The 16,503-nt window shown below is 47.1% G+C and overlaps 1 protein-coding gene across 1 annotated transcript in view; it reads right to left on the bottom strand.

Annotated features, from left to right (window-relative positions):
* Igf2r (insulin like growth factor 2 receptor) overlaps positions 1–16,503 on the bottom strand; it is a 98,180-nt gene that overhangs the window by 35,638 nt on the left and 46,039 nt on the right. Inside the window, exons 10-21 of the mRNA XM_027401095.2 lie at positions 16,033–16,136; positions 12,910–13,074; positions 10,567–10,707; positions 9,464–9,607; positions 8,438–8,575; positions 7,715–7,862; positions 6,865–7,042; positions 5,770–5,885; positions 5,176–5,344; positions 4,266–4,445; positions 2,410–2,511; positions 885–986 (exon numbers count right to left, since the gene is read on the bottom strand). Of these exons, the coding sequence (XP_027256896.1) occupies positions 885–986; positions 2,410–2,511; positions 4,266–4,445; positions 5,176–5,344; positions 5,770–5,885; positions 6,865–7,042; positions 7,715–7,862; positions 8,438–8,575; positions 9,464–9,607; positions 10,567–10,707; positions 12,910–13,074; positions 16,033–16,136 (1,687 nt within the window). The remainder of the gene's footprint in view (positions 1–884; positions 987–2,409; positions 2,512–4,265; positions 4,446–5,175; positions 5,345–5,769; positions 5,886–6,864; positions 7,043–7,714; positions 7,863–8,437; positions 8,576–9,463; positions 9,608–10,566; positions 10,708–12,909; positions 13,075–16,032; positions 16,137–16,503) is intronic.

Below are 16,503 nucleotides of genomic sequence, written 5' to 3'. Positions count from 1 at the left end.
TCTGGTGCATTCTTTATGTAGCTCATGATCGTCTCTCTTAGCACAGCCTCTATGTGGTTCAGCACCTGCCTCTCACACTAACACAGGCTCTGACCTGGTGGAATCCGAATCAATGTACCACCTGGTACAAACCACACACTCTGCAGCAGCTGAAAAGCAGGCTACACTAGAGCTAACACTGAGACCCGTCCATGTTTCTTATCTGACTGAGAGCCCTGTGGAAACATGCAAGAGCATGGGGAAGAGGACAGAGCCTAAAGAAAAAATCCTGCCCGGTTTTCCAGCTGAGGACAGTTGTCAGAAACCCCCTGTACATTAAAATATTGCAGGGCACTCTCATTTTCACCTTCCTGTTCCCAGAGCTACTCTACTATTCCAAAGAGGACTGCCAGATGAACTTAAAGAGCAAATGTTTTAGGGGCGTTCGTCCTTCTAGCAGCAGTCTAAATGATGTCTCTGTGAAGACTTTCCATCTCACAGTTCTAGGCATCCTCAGAACAACCTGTAAAGGAAGAATCTAGAACATAGTCCTCCAGGTAGCTTCCCTTTTACAGGGTTCAGTAGGCACCAAAATCATCTGATGGGCCTCCTGAAGCAAACCCCAAGCCCATCACAGAACTGAGTCAGGAGGCCTGCAATGGGGCCAGGAAGCTAGATTTTAACAAGGTCCCAATTGTCACTCTGCTGCTGCTTCTCAGGAACTTGTGGACACACAGCAAGCAAGGACTGGAAACTGCTCCCATCTAACTGTATCAGGACCTCACCCACCCCCAGCCTGAATTTCTTTATGCCCTGGACAAGCACTAAGGATGTAGCTGAGTGCCTTGCTTGAGTGCAGTTTGCCTTATTTAAAGCAAACTAGAAATGTAGTGCATCACTCTTACCACGAAATTCTTTCCAATGCCAGGGACCACATATCCTTGAGATCTGTTGAGTGGGCTAAGATTGAACACAAATCCACTGTTGGGGTCCCTTATAGAACAAGCCTATAAGAAACAAGAAAGAGAGAGAAATACATTCAGACCAACTGCAGAAGCAAAGCAAACACATAGGCCCTCCAGGAGCCCACATCTAACACTTGGCAAGCTGTACTCGCCACTCACTTTAAATCCCTATGGGAGCAACAGTGTGCCTGTGCCAATGTGGGATGTGTGTGCAGAAGAATGGAGCTCACCCCATGAGTACTAATATACTACAATACCCAAGTAAGACCACTGTTAAGCCTAAGGTAGGTAGAGCTATAGTGACCCAGCAGTCATTTTTACATTTGAAAAACAAATAAAACTTAAGAATTCTCTCTCATTGCCATGAATGCGCCTCTGGAAGTATAACTGAGTTAACTCACGAACAACATCCTCCCTTCTTTTAAGTGTGCCCTCAGCCTCCAATGTCCAGCAATGTTCACTGCTAGTCCAGGCTAGCAGTCAGAGCCCTGACCATGGACAGGGTGCCTGAGATAACTGCTGGCCCTGAGCTGAGGTCATCACTGTGAGTATCAGTCCAGGTATCTGCTGCCAGACTCTGCAGTCTGGTTAAGAAATCAGAAGGATGGGGAGGGAAACATGTCCCATCATAAAAAATGCACACACAGTGCCATAAAAACAAACTACCGCAGCAGCCCAAGAGGGCAGCAAAGAACTCAGAGAGCAGTGTTCTACTACACTGCTCAGGACAAGAGCAGCTAGCAGGGAGACATGCTGGACACAAAAAGCTAGGGCTTTTTTCTGTCGGGGAGGTCCAGGAATTACTGAGCTCCACACTGTGTGCAAAGTCACAGCAGACACGTGTGCTAACTAAACTAAGATCCATGGAGCACTGGATTCCTCCTAGTAGGTAAGGTCACAGAAGACACATGGGCTTTCCTGTCAATGAGATCACATGAAACCCTGGGCTCCATTCAGTGGGCAAGGTCACAGACTTCATGGGTTTCACTGTATCAGATACTGAAATGTTCTAGAATGGAGTAATGGGAATCCATCAGACTCCTGCCAGTGATGGAGAGCCCACTAAGATGCACTGGCATGGGGAAGGGACAAGAGGGTTGTAATGAGCTGGGCAGCTGTGGCACACGCCTTTAATCCCAGCACATGGGAGACAGAGGCAGGTGGATCTCTGTGAGTTCAAAGCCAGACTGGTCTAAGAGCAAGTTCCAGGGATAGCCAAAGCTGTTATATAGAGAAAACCTTGTCTCAGAAAATCAACAGAGGAAGACAGAGAGAGAGACTGAGAGGGAGAGGAGGAGGGAGGGAGGAAGGGAGGGAGGGAGGGATGTAAGTAAAGCTGGAGGTCCTGGAGATCTAGGTGCCAATGGGAGGGAGGGTGTAGAGGGTGTTGATGTGCAAATCAGAAAGTGGGGTAGAAGGCAATGCAAAGCCAGCCTGAGAGTGGGCAAGATGACAACACACATACCTGATCTGTATCTGTGATCGTCTGGATAGGGCAGGCAGCCTCTGTGTTCCACAGGAAACTGACCACACATTCCCAGTTGTAAGTGAATATGGGGTGGGTATTCTGGAAGTCACAGGGCAGAGAGAAATCAACAGGACATCAACATAGCAGGTCAGCACCTAACACACATTTCTTCCATATAGCACATCACCCTCATGACCCCATAAGAGAGGCCATCTTGCATGCCTGGGCATTAGCACATATGAGTTCATGCCAGCAGCAAATGGGAAAACTGAGATCCAGACAGCTTGAATCCAAGCCTGTACACCCAGAGTTGAAGCAACCAGAAAGCAACTACACAGAGTAGTAGACAGCAGCTAGAATAAGACAAAACTGGCTGTGTGTCAGGAAAAGGGCTGAGAAGCAAAGAGAAGAGGCACAAGAACTTCTAGGTAGGGCACATATCACATTTTGTGACTGGAGTCCTGATTCCACAGATATGCCAACTTGTGGCTATTACTGGCTCATAATTTGTGGGTTTCAATGAGAAGTCTCCTCCATGAGAGCCAGGTTTCATTTCTTGAGTGCTAACTCTACCACAGGAAGCAGTGGCTCACTCATTAGTTAGTGGGACAGCAACCAGAGGCTACCTGGAGAACTGTCCTGGTACTGCATAACTGATCTCAGCCCACACCCCACATACCTACACTCTTTATCTGAAGGCCCCACCCACACTCTCCTTCCTCATCAGCCCTAAGAGCAAAGGAGAAGTCATCTGGCTCCCCACGGTTAGGAAAGACCCAGGCTTTAGTCTGTTGTCACTCTGTGAACCTGACCTCCTCTGATCTCCTTCAGTAGTCTTACCTGGGCCCATACACCGTACACCAGGCCAGTACACCAGGCTAGTACGGTGTACTAGCCTGCCCAGCTCAGCCACTGTGGGAAAGTATTTGGAAAACTAAGGGTCTGAAAGAGTTTTCTGGAACAAAATGGCATTATTTAAATGACAACAAAAGGGAAAACAAGTAGTCTATGACAGGGTCCCACACACCCAGGACACAGGCTGCCAGGAGCAGCTGGAAATGAAACCAGCAGCACCTGTCCACCTATGTGACCAGAATTGTGTAGGCCAAGGCAGTGCGTCTGCAGCCCATGGATGGACACTATCTTCAGGGACCACAGGCCCAGGCCCAGCCAGTCTTTTCATACCCTCAGACATCTGAACACAGGACTAATTTCCTGTATGTGGGGTACCTGGAGGGTACCTGGACACCAGGCCTCACATCCACGGGGCTGGGCCCCAGCAGAATCCAGGAACATCCAATTCCAGTCAGCAAGTCAAACTCAGGACTCACCTGATTGATAGTTTAAAAACAAAAACAAACCAACATACAAAAAACACATAACACTAAACTCTTGCTAAAAAGCAACTGGGCCAGAGAATGGTGGCACACGCCTTTAATCCCAGCTGAGTTTGAAGCCAACATACTCTACATAGTGAGTTTCAGGCCAGCCTGAAACTGTCGCCACCACCCCCACCCCGCCAGGGAGGAGCAACAAGGTTGAGAAAATAAAAGTTATAGATGTAAGATAGACACCACAGCCCTCAAGAGGCAGAGCTGCGGGAGTTCAAGGCCAGTCTGACTAGCCAGAGGCGCAAACAAACGAAAACTGACCCCCAAAAAGTTCTCAACATTTGGTGACAAGTGTGCAGCACTAATGATGGACATAATGTTCATGGTAACTCAAAAAGGCCTAAAATGACCAATTTTATATCCTAGATATTTTGCTGCAACTTTTTTTTACAATTACAAAGTTGCACACGCTGGCCCCTAGTGCTTTTCTTCAGCTCTTGCTACACTCCACACAGCACTTACCAAGCTGCCCCGACCACAGACAAGATGGATCCTGGTGCTGTAGGTGGTTAACCGTCCATCACTGGTAGTACAAGCAGAGCCGTTCACATATTCTAAGAGGAGACTGCCACTCTCCTCTACCACAGGGCCTGTCTTTGCAACTCCCAAGTTACTGATGGATACAGTCTCAGCCAAGGAGCCCTGCAACACAGTGTGGGTTAGGCTTCTCCTGGAAACAGCTGGCTTTATTCCCCAGGAAGTCAACTTGCTACTCATAGTAATGAGAGCCTATAAAGTCACCTCTGACAACTGTGTGAGCAGAAGGGACAGCTACACTCTGAGGCTGCTGTTCTGGTAAAGAACATACAGCCTCAAACACCTCTGAGGCACCAGAGCACACCATTGCTCTGTGCTAACAAAAGCAAATCCTCACACAGCTTCTGCAGAAGTCAACTTCTGAGTCCGTGTACAACTTTCATGGCCACCACATGTGAGGACCACAAGAAAATGCACCAGAGCCCTGCTAGCAGTGAGAACGATGAACCAGACGATGAAGTGTTCAGCAGTCAGAGCACTGACCTATAGATCTGGGTCACTCCCTGCAACTCTTTTCAATCCATGTTTTACCTAGGTCATCCTGGAGACCTCTGAGCAGCTGGGGCTCTGAGCTATGGATGTCAGGCACCTGAATTCAGGCCAGACGTAACCACTAAGAACTTCCTCTGATATGTACTGAATCAAAAGTGGCCAGTGGACATTTCAAGATGGAACCAAGACTCAAAGCCTTGTAGGAGGCTCAGTCTGCAGCCATTCTCTCTCCTTAGAGGTGTCACCTGGCAGCAGGACTACCCTGATCAAGGGCTACAAAACAACTACCTTCACACACCAACCCCCACAATCAAGGAAGAAAACATGAGAATAACAGACACACCTCACTGTTTTCATATCTCATCTGGCAAGCAGCTGCGTATCGATCACAGCCTGGCACAGGATTCAGGGGCCGACAAACATTGATGTAGTATTTCCTCCGTGTGACATGTTCCCGGGAGTTTTCCATGGCGTACCAGTTTCCTCCACTTCGGCCTTCAGACTTCACTAAACTAAAGTGGCAACACAAAGGTATGCTTTTAAAAATCCAAACCACTATTAATGCTTAGTCATTAGAGAAATAAAGATGAAATTCTCAATGGAGACACTTGAAGCAAGATACATACAAAGAGTGACTGACCCACAGGACATGTCATAAGATTGACATTTGAAGCTCCACATGCAGAGGACCCTTCAAAATTCCTTACACTGAGCTATTGTTTTAAACAAGGAAGCTACACACTGAGTCTTTGCTATTCAAAAGATCAGCTGCTGTCACAAGGTGAGGAGATCAGACCACACCTGCCTCCTTTCTGCTCGATCTCTCCTGGTCCTGCACCCTGAGGCCAACACAATGCCCATCACCATCAGCTAAGCCATGTGCTCACCAATGACCACACCTGAGGAAGGCCCAAGGTCAGCTGCTGGCTCTGCTCACCTGGAAAGATCATACTGTTCCATCATGGAGGGGTCTGTCACCATGCACTCCAAGGGCTCTTCTGGGCAGGCATAACTGGTATACCACCGGAAGTTGTAGGTAGAGTTGTCCTCTTCCTAGTCCCAGGACGAGAAACAAACATGAAAGGATAGTGCTGGCATCTGTAACTGGAGCAGCCCCAAAGACCACAAGGGAATCCTGGTCCCTAGCTTAACACTATGGAGAAAGATGAAATTTCCAAGCATGTGCAGCACAGAGAACCACCGGAGATGTGGCTCAATGCAAAGTTCCTCCTTACTGTCTTGTGCTTCCTGGCTGTGAAGTTAATGGTAGTGCCCCACCATGCATTGGTAGGCCCAAAGCAATGATCCAACCAATCATGGAGTGAAAGCTGCAAGGCTGGGTGGCAAAATAACCCCTTTCTAAACTGATTACCTTGTATATTTGTCCTAGTAACAGAAAGCTGAGAATGGAAAAAGAAAAGGAGATGTTATGCACAAAGCTGTTTAAAAAATGGCTTTAAAGCCAGGCGGTGGTGGCACATGCCTTTAATCCCAGCAATTGGGAGGCAGAGGCAGGCAGATCTCTGTGAGACCAGAGTGGTCTACAAGAGCTAGTTCCAGGACAGACTCCAAAACCACAGAGAAACCCTGTCTCGGAAAAAAAAAAAAAAAAAAAAGAAAGAAAGAAAGAAAGAAAGAAAGAAAGAAAGAAGAAGGCTTTAAGTAAAAGCTGCATGAAAGAAAGTTTGCTTTCTCCATCTCCTTTCAAGGTACTAAAAAGATGGCCTCATCAAAAACTATAATGGAATCTGGCCTTGGGTAAGGGAAATAGGAGGGTGATTATTTTTTTTTTTTAAGCTTTTGCATGTTTTCTAACAGAATAAACAGGACGGTAGACTAGTATTAAGAGAGATGGGCCTTTGAATAAATAGCTTAACAAGTGACTAAATACTGCCTAGGCACCCTGAAAACTGAAGAACTAATTACATGACGGTTTGGCCAGAAAACCAAACTAATAATAGCTCAGTTTCTATAAAAAGGGCAGGTAACTGGCCCAGGTCTGCCCAGGCAAACTGCCCAAGACCTTTCCCACCTGATATTCTGGGAAGCCCACTCCAGCATCTCGGTCACATAGAAAGGTGATCAGCGTGGCTCTCGGTGTATGCTTTTCATTGTTATAGGGCGTGCCACCCCTGTAGCTCAGCTGGATCATCCCATCATAGTAAGAAAGTCTAGTATTATTCAGTCCCAGGTTCCAAGACTTCTTATCACTAAAATGAAAACAGAAATGTCACTGGGGAAGTGCCATGGAGCAGGAGCTCTCCAAAGCTGCACAACTGGGGGCAAATGCATGGTCAGGACCAAGACACACTGCAGTCCCTGGGACTCTCATATGCAGCTCTCTTGACGTTAGGAGAAGCAACACACACACACACACACACACACACACACACACACACACACACACACACACACACGGGGGGGGGGAGCCACAAGCGCTCTCTTGACTGTAGGAGAAAAAAGCAACACACACACACAGAGTGCTCTCTTGACTGTAGAAAGAATAAGCAGTAAAGCAACACACACACACCCAGGAGCCCAACTTTCTCTCAGCACTACTGGCTTATAGTGCAACTCAATTCACTGCAACTAATACTACTCAATAAGGAGAAATACATACATAAATATGCATGAACTGCAAAGCTCAAAGTTCACACAAAGTGGGTATCGAGTGAGCCCAGACCTCTCTCCACCCCATAGGATAAGGCTTGTCCCTTCTCTGGGAAGTTCAGTGCCTGGCATCCTGCAATTTTTCTGACCAGGTCTCCTCATTATTTAAATGCTTGTCAAACAATGATGTCTGAGGGAAATCTAACTCTTCCTTAATGAACACTCATTAGCACAGAGAACCAAAGACAAAGCCACAATGACAGGCCACTTGCCTTTTTGCTACCTGGCAGGCCCCTGAATTGGGCTGACAAAGGTCCACAGATACAGGGCCACAAACATTTATGTAGAAGTCATATTTCTCTGTCCCAACTTTATATGCACCATTCTTCTTTGTGAGAGGTGACAAATCAAAAGAAAACCCTGAAACAAAAACAAGGGGAGCATATTAGGTCAGTCAGGACACCAGAGACAGGTGACTGCACATGCTCCTCAGAGAGCAATCACTCCAGGGCAAAAAGACGCTAAAGAAGAAAGGTCATCACTCTGCCTTTACGCTGCCATTCCTGCAGTGACTGCCGTCTACTCCGTTGGACACAGGTCCTCGCCATTGCCCTTTTTTGTTGTGAGAACCCTACAACCCTATTGAAACCTGCAACTCCAAGTCTCACAAACATGGCATATCCAAGCAAGATATCCAGACTTACAATGGCCTTCTTGTAAAGTCCCCTAACAAGGGGTTCTGGCCTAGGATTCCTACAAAAGCCTTTCAAATGTATATGTGTGGATCCCCATTTGCTCAAGTAAATCCAGTGGGGCCACAGATTCAAGATAGGCAGGACCACAAGGAAACAACAAAAGATGCCTGGAATTCTACTCAAGTGGCATTAACAGAGTTCTAAAACAAGTTACCTCTAACAGTCATATAAAGTGTTTAGCAAAAGCTATCTGTGGTCCCAAGTTACACTAGATAACAGAAGCATTGCTTAGGCACCCACCTGCCTGGGCATCAAAGACCGTGCAGTTCTCTCCTTCTGTCTTCGATAACACACAGGCAGCAGCTGTGTGCCACTCAAATTCATAGAAGCAACCATCAGGTCCAGCAGTTCTCAACACCGGAGCACTTTCTAGATCACCTGTCAATAGGGAACAGGAGGGAGGTAGGGGAAAGATCAACCGCTAATCCATTGGTTCTAATAATTTTCCCTGTTCTGGCTGTTTTAAAAGCCCTGGTAAAGACAAGGTTACAAAATGGCCCTCAGAGCCAGGGATGTGGCTGATTTATTAGAGTGTCTGTCTAGCATGCACATAGCCCTGTGTTCAATCCCCACCCTGCATAAAGCAGGCCTGGTAGCACACACACCTATCTGTAATGCCAATACTCAGAAGGTGGAAATGTGGTCTACCAAAATAAAACAAGAAACAAAATATTCCTGGCATGTGACCTTTTCCCGAAGCTGGGAAGTTATACAAAGGAAACTTTACAGGATGGATATAGAGAGGATGTAAAGCATCCAAACTCCCCACAGTGAAATGTTTTAAAATAGTAAGACTGCCACGTCAATAAGGAAATCCCTAGAAATTATAAATAGATCTGTGAAGCATGGAATGCACAAATAGAGCATTCTGAGAACACGAAAGTACATGTACAGATGCAGATCTTAGGAAAAAGATCAAAAATTTATCAGTTCAGTGAGAGATAACCACATTTGAGATGGTGAGATCAAGGAAACATTTGAAGGCATTTATGACCCCCTGTGGGAGAAGGTCAGCATTCCACACCCCTTATCCTCTCTCAGACCTTAAGAACAGGATGTCATGCAGAGAGACTCACGACTCCTTTGGAAAATGTCAACACAACTCCCTGAGGACAGCATATGATTTCTCCATTTCTAGGCTGAAATCTAATTGACTTGATTCCCCTTAGCAGAGACTAGAACTAGTGGTGCTCAGGACTGCCCCTTCCATCCCGCCCCACTGCAGAGATGATGGAGACTGTGAGCCCCCCTCTTGTGTGACAGTACCTGGTTTGCACACAAGAGTGATGTTAGTTGTTATTTTCTTATCACTACCACAGTCATCACCATCAGAATAAGAGAGCTGTATGTATCCTTTCTCACTTGTAGGAGAAGAGACAAATTTTCCAAGGTTTTTACTTCCATTCTTATCTGGAAAAAAAGAGAGAAGGAAACAGAAGGTATGCTGAAGTCTCCTCGTTAGAAATTATACCAAAACTCAGGTAAATGCCAGCAGGGTACCATGACCTCTCCTCAGCCCATCTGACCTGGCTGGGACGGGAGCAGGTTTTCTTGAAAGAAAAAATAAGCACAGTCACCTAAGGCCACCTCCTGCCTTAGCAGGGACATGATGGGACTGACTCACGGGATCCCCAAAGGCACTATATGGGCAGGTTGGTATGTGTATCGTCACTGTCTGTAGGAAACACTATTCCATGCTCAGGGTCTCAACTGCCCTGAGATACAGGCTGTTGGGGAGCACAGAAATGCCACAGGCTTTATTCACAACAAAGCGGAAGCTCACATGTGGCACCCACACTGAATCACTGGTTCAGCTGCTTTTCAAAAATGTTTATGCAGGAGTCTTTAGTAAGACAAGAACAGACTCCACTAACTTTGAGACACATCTCTTGTTCTCAACGCCAGGGGAATCCCCAAAATCCAACTAAGCTTCATACTCTCCTCCTGGCATTTTCAAATTGTGCCTAAACTGACACACACTGAACCTCAATGTCTCTTAGACAAACACCTCTGTGTGATACACAAGACCAACAGTGACAGCAAGAAGAACCCCAAGATATGTTGCTCATCTGGAAGCTCCAGCAGATATTTGGCTTCCCCTAAGTGTGTGATCAAGGGCTGCTAAAAATTCAAAATTAATTTTACAAGTACTGGCAATATTATTCTTCAGGTTACAGAATGAAGACAGAAAGTCGGGCATTTAACAGGGCTCTTCCTGTCTGCTTACACCTCTGCCGACCCCAGGACTTCAGGGTACACTGGTTCTGACACTGAAAGTGTAGAATGCTTTATCATCCTTAATATCACATCCAAAGGCAGGAGGCTTAAGCAAACCTCAGTCTAAGTCTCTTCCGTCTGACATGACTCACCCACAGCACACACAGCAGCATCTTCAGGACAGCTCCTGGCCTTGCCCTCCTGAAGCACTCGGTGACAGACGTTAATGAAGAAATACTTCTTTTCAGATTCAGCCTGGTCACCATCCACTGCTTCCCAGTTCTTCTCTGATTCTGCAACCAAACACAAAGTCCTTTAGTCCTTAGTGACTTTTTTCTTGCGATCACCTTTTAAAACAGTGACTAAGCCAAGGTCAGACAATCTAGGGATAGCACTCCACAAAGTCATGGCATCTCTACTTTCTCAAGTGAGTGTGTCAGGGACAGACCATTCCCCAACCTGCTTTCTGAAGAATGAAACCACAAACTTCTCCCACATGCTACAGTACACAACTGTGCTGAACCACAAAGACTGAACCACATCAGATGGTCAAGCTGCTGCCCTGTGCCTGGTCACATGTTGTACTTCAGTTTCCCACAAGGGCATGTGCAGCTAAGAGAGCTACTACGTCTTCTACTCAGGTTGACTACAGCACAAAAGGTTTAGCTCACTGAAGGTGAGGAGGATTCCACCAAATCCAAAACCCAAGTGAATGGATGCTGATGGGAAATGGGGGAGGAAGGGTGGGGCGGGGGTGGGTTTTAAGGACATTATGCAAAGAAAAGAGCAGCCATGAGAATGTTCCTACCACCCTATAAACTGGCACTGCAGGATACATGAGGGACACATTCTTATCTGAAGGCCACAGCTTGCCAGTGACAACACACAAAGCTTCTGGAAAGCTAGGTTCCCAAGTCCATAGCCTTGAAAGACAGTGTGTGTGCCCAAGTTTTCCCCACAACACTGGGCACTGGCTGGGGGGTGGGGGGTGGGGGTGTAGGCTACAGTCTCCAGGCTGAGACTTTCTGAGCAGCAGGGGAAGATTTCAACTCTCAGCTCACAGCATCTTCTAGTCTACCTGGCTACAAATGCTACAAAAACACTCCAGATTCTTCAAGAGCCAGGCTGTGGTACAAAGTCTGCTAAGTGAACTGATGCAGCATCCCTCAAGATCCCAGGATGTCTTGTAACACTGATACTTAAAACTGAAAAAAATAAATAAATCAATTGTGCTCCCCTCTCTGCTTCCTGACTGCAGGTACAGTGTGAGCAGCCATCTATGCTCCTGTTGTCAGGCCTTCCTGAGGAACTGTTGTCGCCATGAGGAACTGTATTCCTTCTCAAACTATAAGTCAATATACCCCCTTCCCTTTAAAAAAAAAAAAAAAAATAACAAACCCAGAAAAGTTCATGTCGCTACAGGTGACTCAGAAGTACAACACATGAGATGGAGGAAGGGGAGGAGTGTTGACAAGACACCTCCCACAACTCACGCTTCCTTTAAGATCCCAGAGCCTGGCAATCTTTCTGAAGTCCTCCTTGTTGGCTAGAGCTACACCAGTCTTATTAGGGTTCTACTCAGATATTAGAACTCTTTCCACATTGCAGAAACTCACCTTTTCATTAGCACTGTGGGATTCAACCACAGCTTCCTGCAGCTATTTTAACTCCTATAGAAATTTCCTGTGTTCCTACAGCTTCCAGGATGCTTAACTACTAAACCACGAAGATGACTTGCTGCTGAAGTAACACAGATCATTTACTGTGGACCCTGCATTCCTCCAACAGCACTTTTCAAACAGATGGGCCTCCAAAGACAATGGGACAGCAGCAGCTACAGCTGGTACTGATGCAAGTTAATTCTATCTTAGGAGATGCAAGGGTCCTACAAACCTACTCCAGAAATCCCCTAGAGAGGCCAGGTATTTCTGGGCATAAGCTCTCACCTACCTCATCCATTTTCAGCAAAATGCCACCCATGAAGGCAGTTGACATGTGGGGCTTCAACAGAGGTAAGTCACCTAGAACCTATCACGTAACATACACTCCACCAGTCTCTAGGATGAACACCCTCACACTGACACATAGTACCATCCATGCTGGACAACCCTCCCAGATCTAGGGACCATACGAAAGGGCAGAAGCACAGGGTGTAGACATGATAGAGACCCAGAACCACCAGCCCCCTCGGTCCCTGTGCTAAATGCAATTACTGCCCTTAAAGGATGCCGGAGAAAACCGTCTATAAGCATGGAGCACAAGGCCTGGCACAGTTGGTCCCTGGAAGTTCTAAGTGAACTGGTAAGGTGAGGCAAGACAACTCAACTAGAAAAAGTGGGACTGAGAAGAAGCAGTGTACTTCTTAATTCAATGTTCCTTACTAGTGTGTACTACTGCTAGAAGGGAAGAGGGTCATGACTCAGCTGGCAACTAAAAACGTTTCCCCAAACTACTGGGATCAACTGTTCTGTGGTCCCCAAGAAGGACAGAAATACCTGAGTGTCGAGCCAACACAGACAGGTCATAACGTTTTTTGCCGTCGCTGACCCCGCAGAGGAGATCTTCCTTCTCTTTGACACAGGCATATCTGGTGTCCCATGTGAAGAAGTAGGTACAGTCCACTTCACCTGTGAACACAGGCTCTCCTCTCCCGTCGTTACCTACACATACAATACCACAGGAAAGCATACAACTCAGTGGTGTGACCCAAACCCAGGAACTTCTTGAGAGCCAGTGAAGAGGCAGAAATCAAAACCAATGCCAGCTCTCCAGCTAGAGCAGAGATCAGAATAATTTCAGGAAAGCTGGCAGCCACGTCGGCCTCTCATCCTAGTGGAGTGGTCCTCTGCCGGCTTTGCAGGTTTTTGCTTTCACAGTTATCTATCTCAACGAGAGGGTAGAAAGAGAACTAATGAGGGCCGTGGCGCAGAGGACAGGGACCAGAGCCCCAGTCCCAAGAGTACGGGCTAATGATGAGCAAGACCTGAGGTTCCCCCAACGTCCACACCATGGAGGCAAAAGTAGAGATCCGATGCAGTGACTTGAGCTAAAGCATGGCAGGAGCTCGCATTACTCTCCCACAAAGTTAGAGACACCTCCCAGTGCTGTCAGAACATGTGCCTGTAAGCTCCCACCAGAGTCAACACCACCCCCTCCCTGACCCAGAGAGGCCCCATCGACTGCCCAGAACAGCACAGCCTTGGCTCTGCTCTTCACAAGCCACTTCTTCCAGTGGCTCTGCTCTGCCTAGGCTTGGGACTGGGCAAAGCACTGCCCCCGCTCTAGAAACCCTATCCCTTGGCCTTTCCCAGCTGGTGGGCCACTGGCACAAAGCTGCCCTTTTTCCACCCTTGGTGGTTTCACAATCCCAGCTGGTTGCACCTCCCACGCGTCTGCCTGTATCCTTCAGGTGTCTGGGCAGTCTCACATTCTAGGGAAAGGGGAAGTTAGGATTTATAGCCAGAAGCAAACGAGTCCTCAAGTGTAATTTCTAAAAAATCTTGTGTTAATTCAATAGGATTTGTAAGACCAAAAGCTAATCCATCTCAAATGCAATCTGAGCCAGGAACTATGTTAAAGCAAAACAAATTTGGAAAAACATTAATGATTGTTATAGAACAGTGGTTCTCAAACCTTCCTAATGCTGCAACCCTTTATTTAATACAGTTACTCATGTTGTGGTGACCCCCAACCATAAAATTATTTCATTGCTACTCCATTTGCTACTGTTATGAGTCGTAATGTAAATATCTGATATGTGACCCCTACTGGGGTCTCTGATCCATGGGTTGAGAATCATAGTTATAGAGGCAGCTATATAAAATTTCATTAAAATGTTCTTCCTACATGCACACCTGAAAACTTTTGTAATAAAAAGGAAAGATGAAAAAGAAATGGCTTTGGGCAATAAATTCCAATCTATATAGTCAGAACCTTAGAAGGAAGTCCAGGACCCCTCCATCCTCCTCTGTCCTATGCTGACTCCACCTTCCCAGCGTCCCACAGTGAACGCAGCCTGCGCCCTAAGACCTCTGTTCAGCTGTAGTGAGGGCCTGAGCAGGACTACAGGGGGAATCGGAGCACCTGATTTGGTATAATTCAAGCCAGAGAAGAGACCAGAGAAGCTAGTACCAGCTTGGTGTCTGCTGGCTGAGGACACAGAAGCAACAGCAGCCTTTGTGCCCCAAGGACCAGGGACAGAATAGGAGCGAGTTGGCTAAGGCCCATTCCAATGCAGACAGAGAGCAGAGGAGAATGGATATGGGTGTGGAGAGGCACCCAACAACCACTATTTCTGTCACTCGGCCAGAGACACATCACAGCCCTTCTGAGATTCTTCGTGACTTCACCTGCCTTCCCAGGCTCCTATTCAGCTCCCTAGTCCAAGTCTTTGAGACCCCACATCCTGGGTCCTGAAGCCATCCAGGCACCAGGCTCGCTGTCCTCATCCTGAAACCTTTCCTCTGGATGCCTATCCCTTAGTTGTCCCAGAAGCAACTATACCCGCTGCTGTACCCCTACTGGTGTGGACAAGCTGGAGCCTTCCTGAGGAAGGGCAGATAACAAGGCTCTACAGACAGTGGGTCAGCTCTAGCACTTTACCCTCTATTCAGCCATAAAAACCCTTATCTCTGTTTTTAGTCTGTGAACTCCCAGAAAACCATCTGTCACCCTCAGGCCCCTTGTGGAGAGAGCCTTGGCAAACAGGCATGGAAACATGCAAGCACTGTGAGTGATAAGAAAGAGTCAATGAAAGACTCCAGTGGAGGAAGAGTGCCCCAGTGAGCCACAGCCCTTAGGGCCCTTTACTAGCAAGTTTATGAGAACTTAACTCCAGGCACAGTGGTTGCTCCCAGATCCTACTGTGAATCATGCAGGAACTGGACCCAGATCAAACCACCCAAGACTGACCATAGAAACATACAAAACAAACACTCTCAAGGAGCAGCCATGAGAGCTTGGGCCAGCTGCACACAGATGAGAATGGAACCCAGGCCCAGGCTCAGGATGAGAGCCCACCGTGGAAGCAGGCCAGCCAGGGGTGCCCGGGGCATAGCCAGAGCTGCTTGAACAAGACAGATCTCTAATGATAGAACCTTATCGTCTCTCTACAGGAATGCCTGAAGCCAGGACATGAAGAGCAGACAAGCCATTGAGACTCAGGCTCCCTCTAGTCACCCTTCAGCTCATGCCTTCAGCTAGGACTCTTCCATTGGCATCCCAAAATTCCCAAATTCAAACTCTACCAATCTATCCTCTGTAAAAATTCTTATGACATGAAAGAAGTGGCACACACTTGAAGCTTCTGGGCCTGCTCTGTTGAGTATGCCTGAGAAAGAATTCAAGACACAAACTCTCTCCAGCCAGGCCAGCACTGGGCAGATTCCCAAAACAAACATGGAGTGCAGAGGAAGATGGAAACAGGATGTATGTATGCCTCCTAGAGGAGAGTGGGGGCAGGGAGGATAGACTGTAACAGAAAAACCTGGGGACTGGAAGTGAACATGCCCAAAGGTAGCCAACTCACTCCCTGATTCAGCACCCTGCTTTCCAGAAACATGTGTACACACGCAAGCTCCTTAACATGAAGCGGGCGTGGGCTGTGCATACTCACTCACCTGCGGTTTTGTTGCACTCAAAGTTGATAACACTCATTCGCTGGAAGCCGGAGCTGCATTCGTCACCTCCAGAATAGATCAGGGTGAGGTCTCCATCCGAGTAGCTAGTTTTTGTGAACACACAGTGTTTTACAGAAACTGAAGGTTTCAAAAACGGCTTTGTTAAGTCTCCTGCACACCACCCACAAATCACTACTGACATAAAACAACAGGCTCTCCAGCCAGCTGGGCAAGCGTCCTGAGGAAATGAGTTCCGAATGTTCAGGCTGGTGGCCTCTTGCTATATAGTAGTAAGGGACCAGAGGGAGGGAGGCCACTTTGCTGGCAGCAATGTTACTCCAGGACTTTATACACCATGAATAATGCCCACACATTAAACATCCTCGAGAGCAACTTCCAAAGGCATCATCTTTATCTACAAGTCCCAGTATAGGACTCAATTTCAAAAAACAGCCTCCTCTCACTGCTTTT

The sequence above is a fragment of the Cricetulus griseus genome, chromosome 2 (genome assembly GCF_003668045.3).
Source record: "Cricetulus griseus strain 17A/GY chromosome 2, alternate assembly CriGri-PICRH-1.0, whole genome shotgun sequence".
Taxonomy (NCBI): Eukaryota; Metazoa; Chordata; class Mammalia; order Rodentia; family Cricetidae; genus Cricetulus; species Cricetulus griseus.
This window is presented reverse-complemented; position numbering and strand designations above follow the sequence as displayed.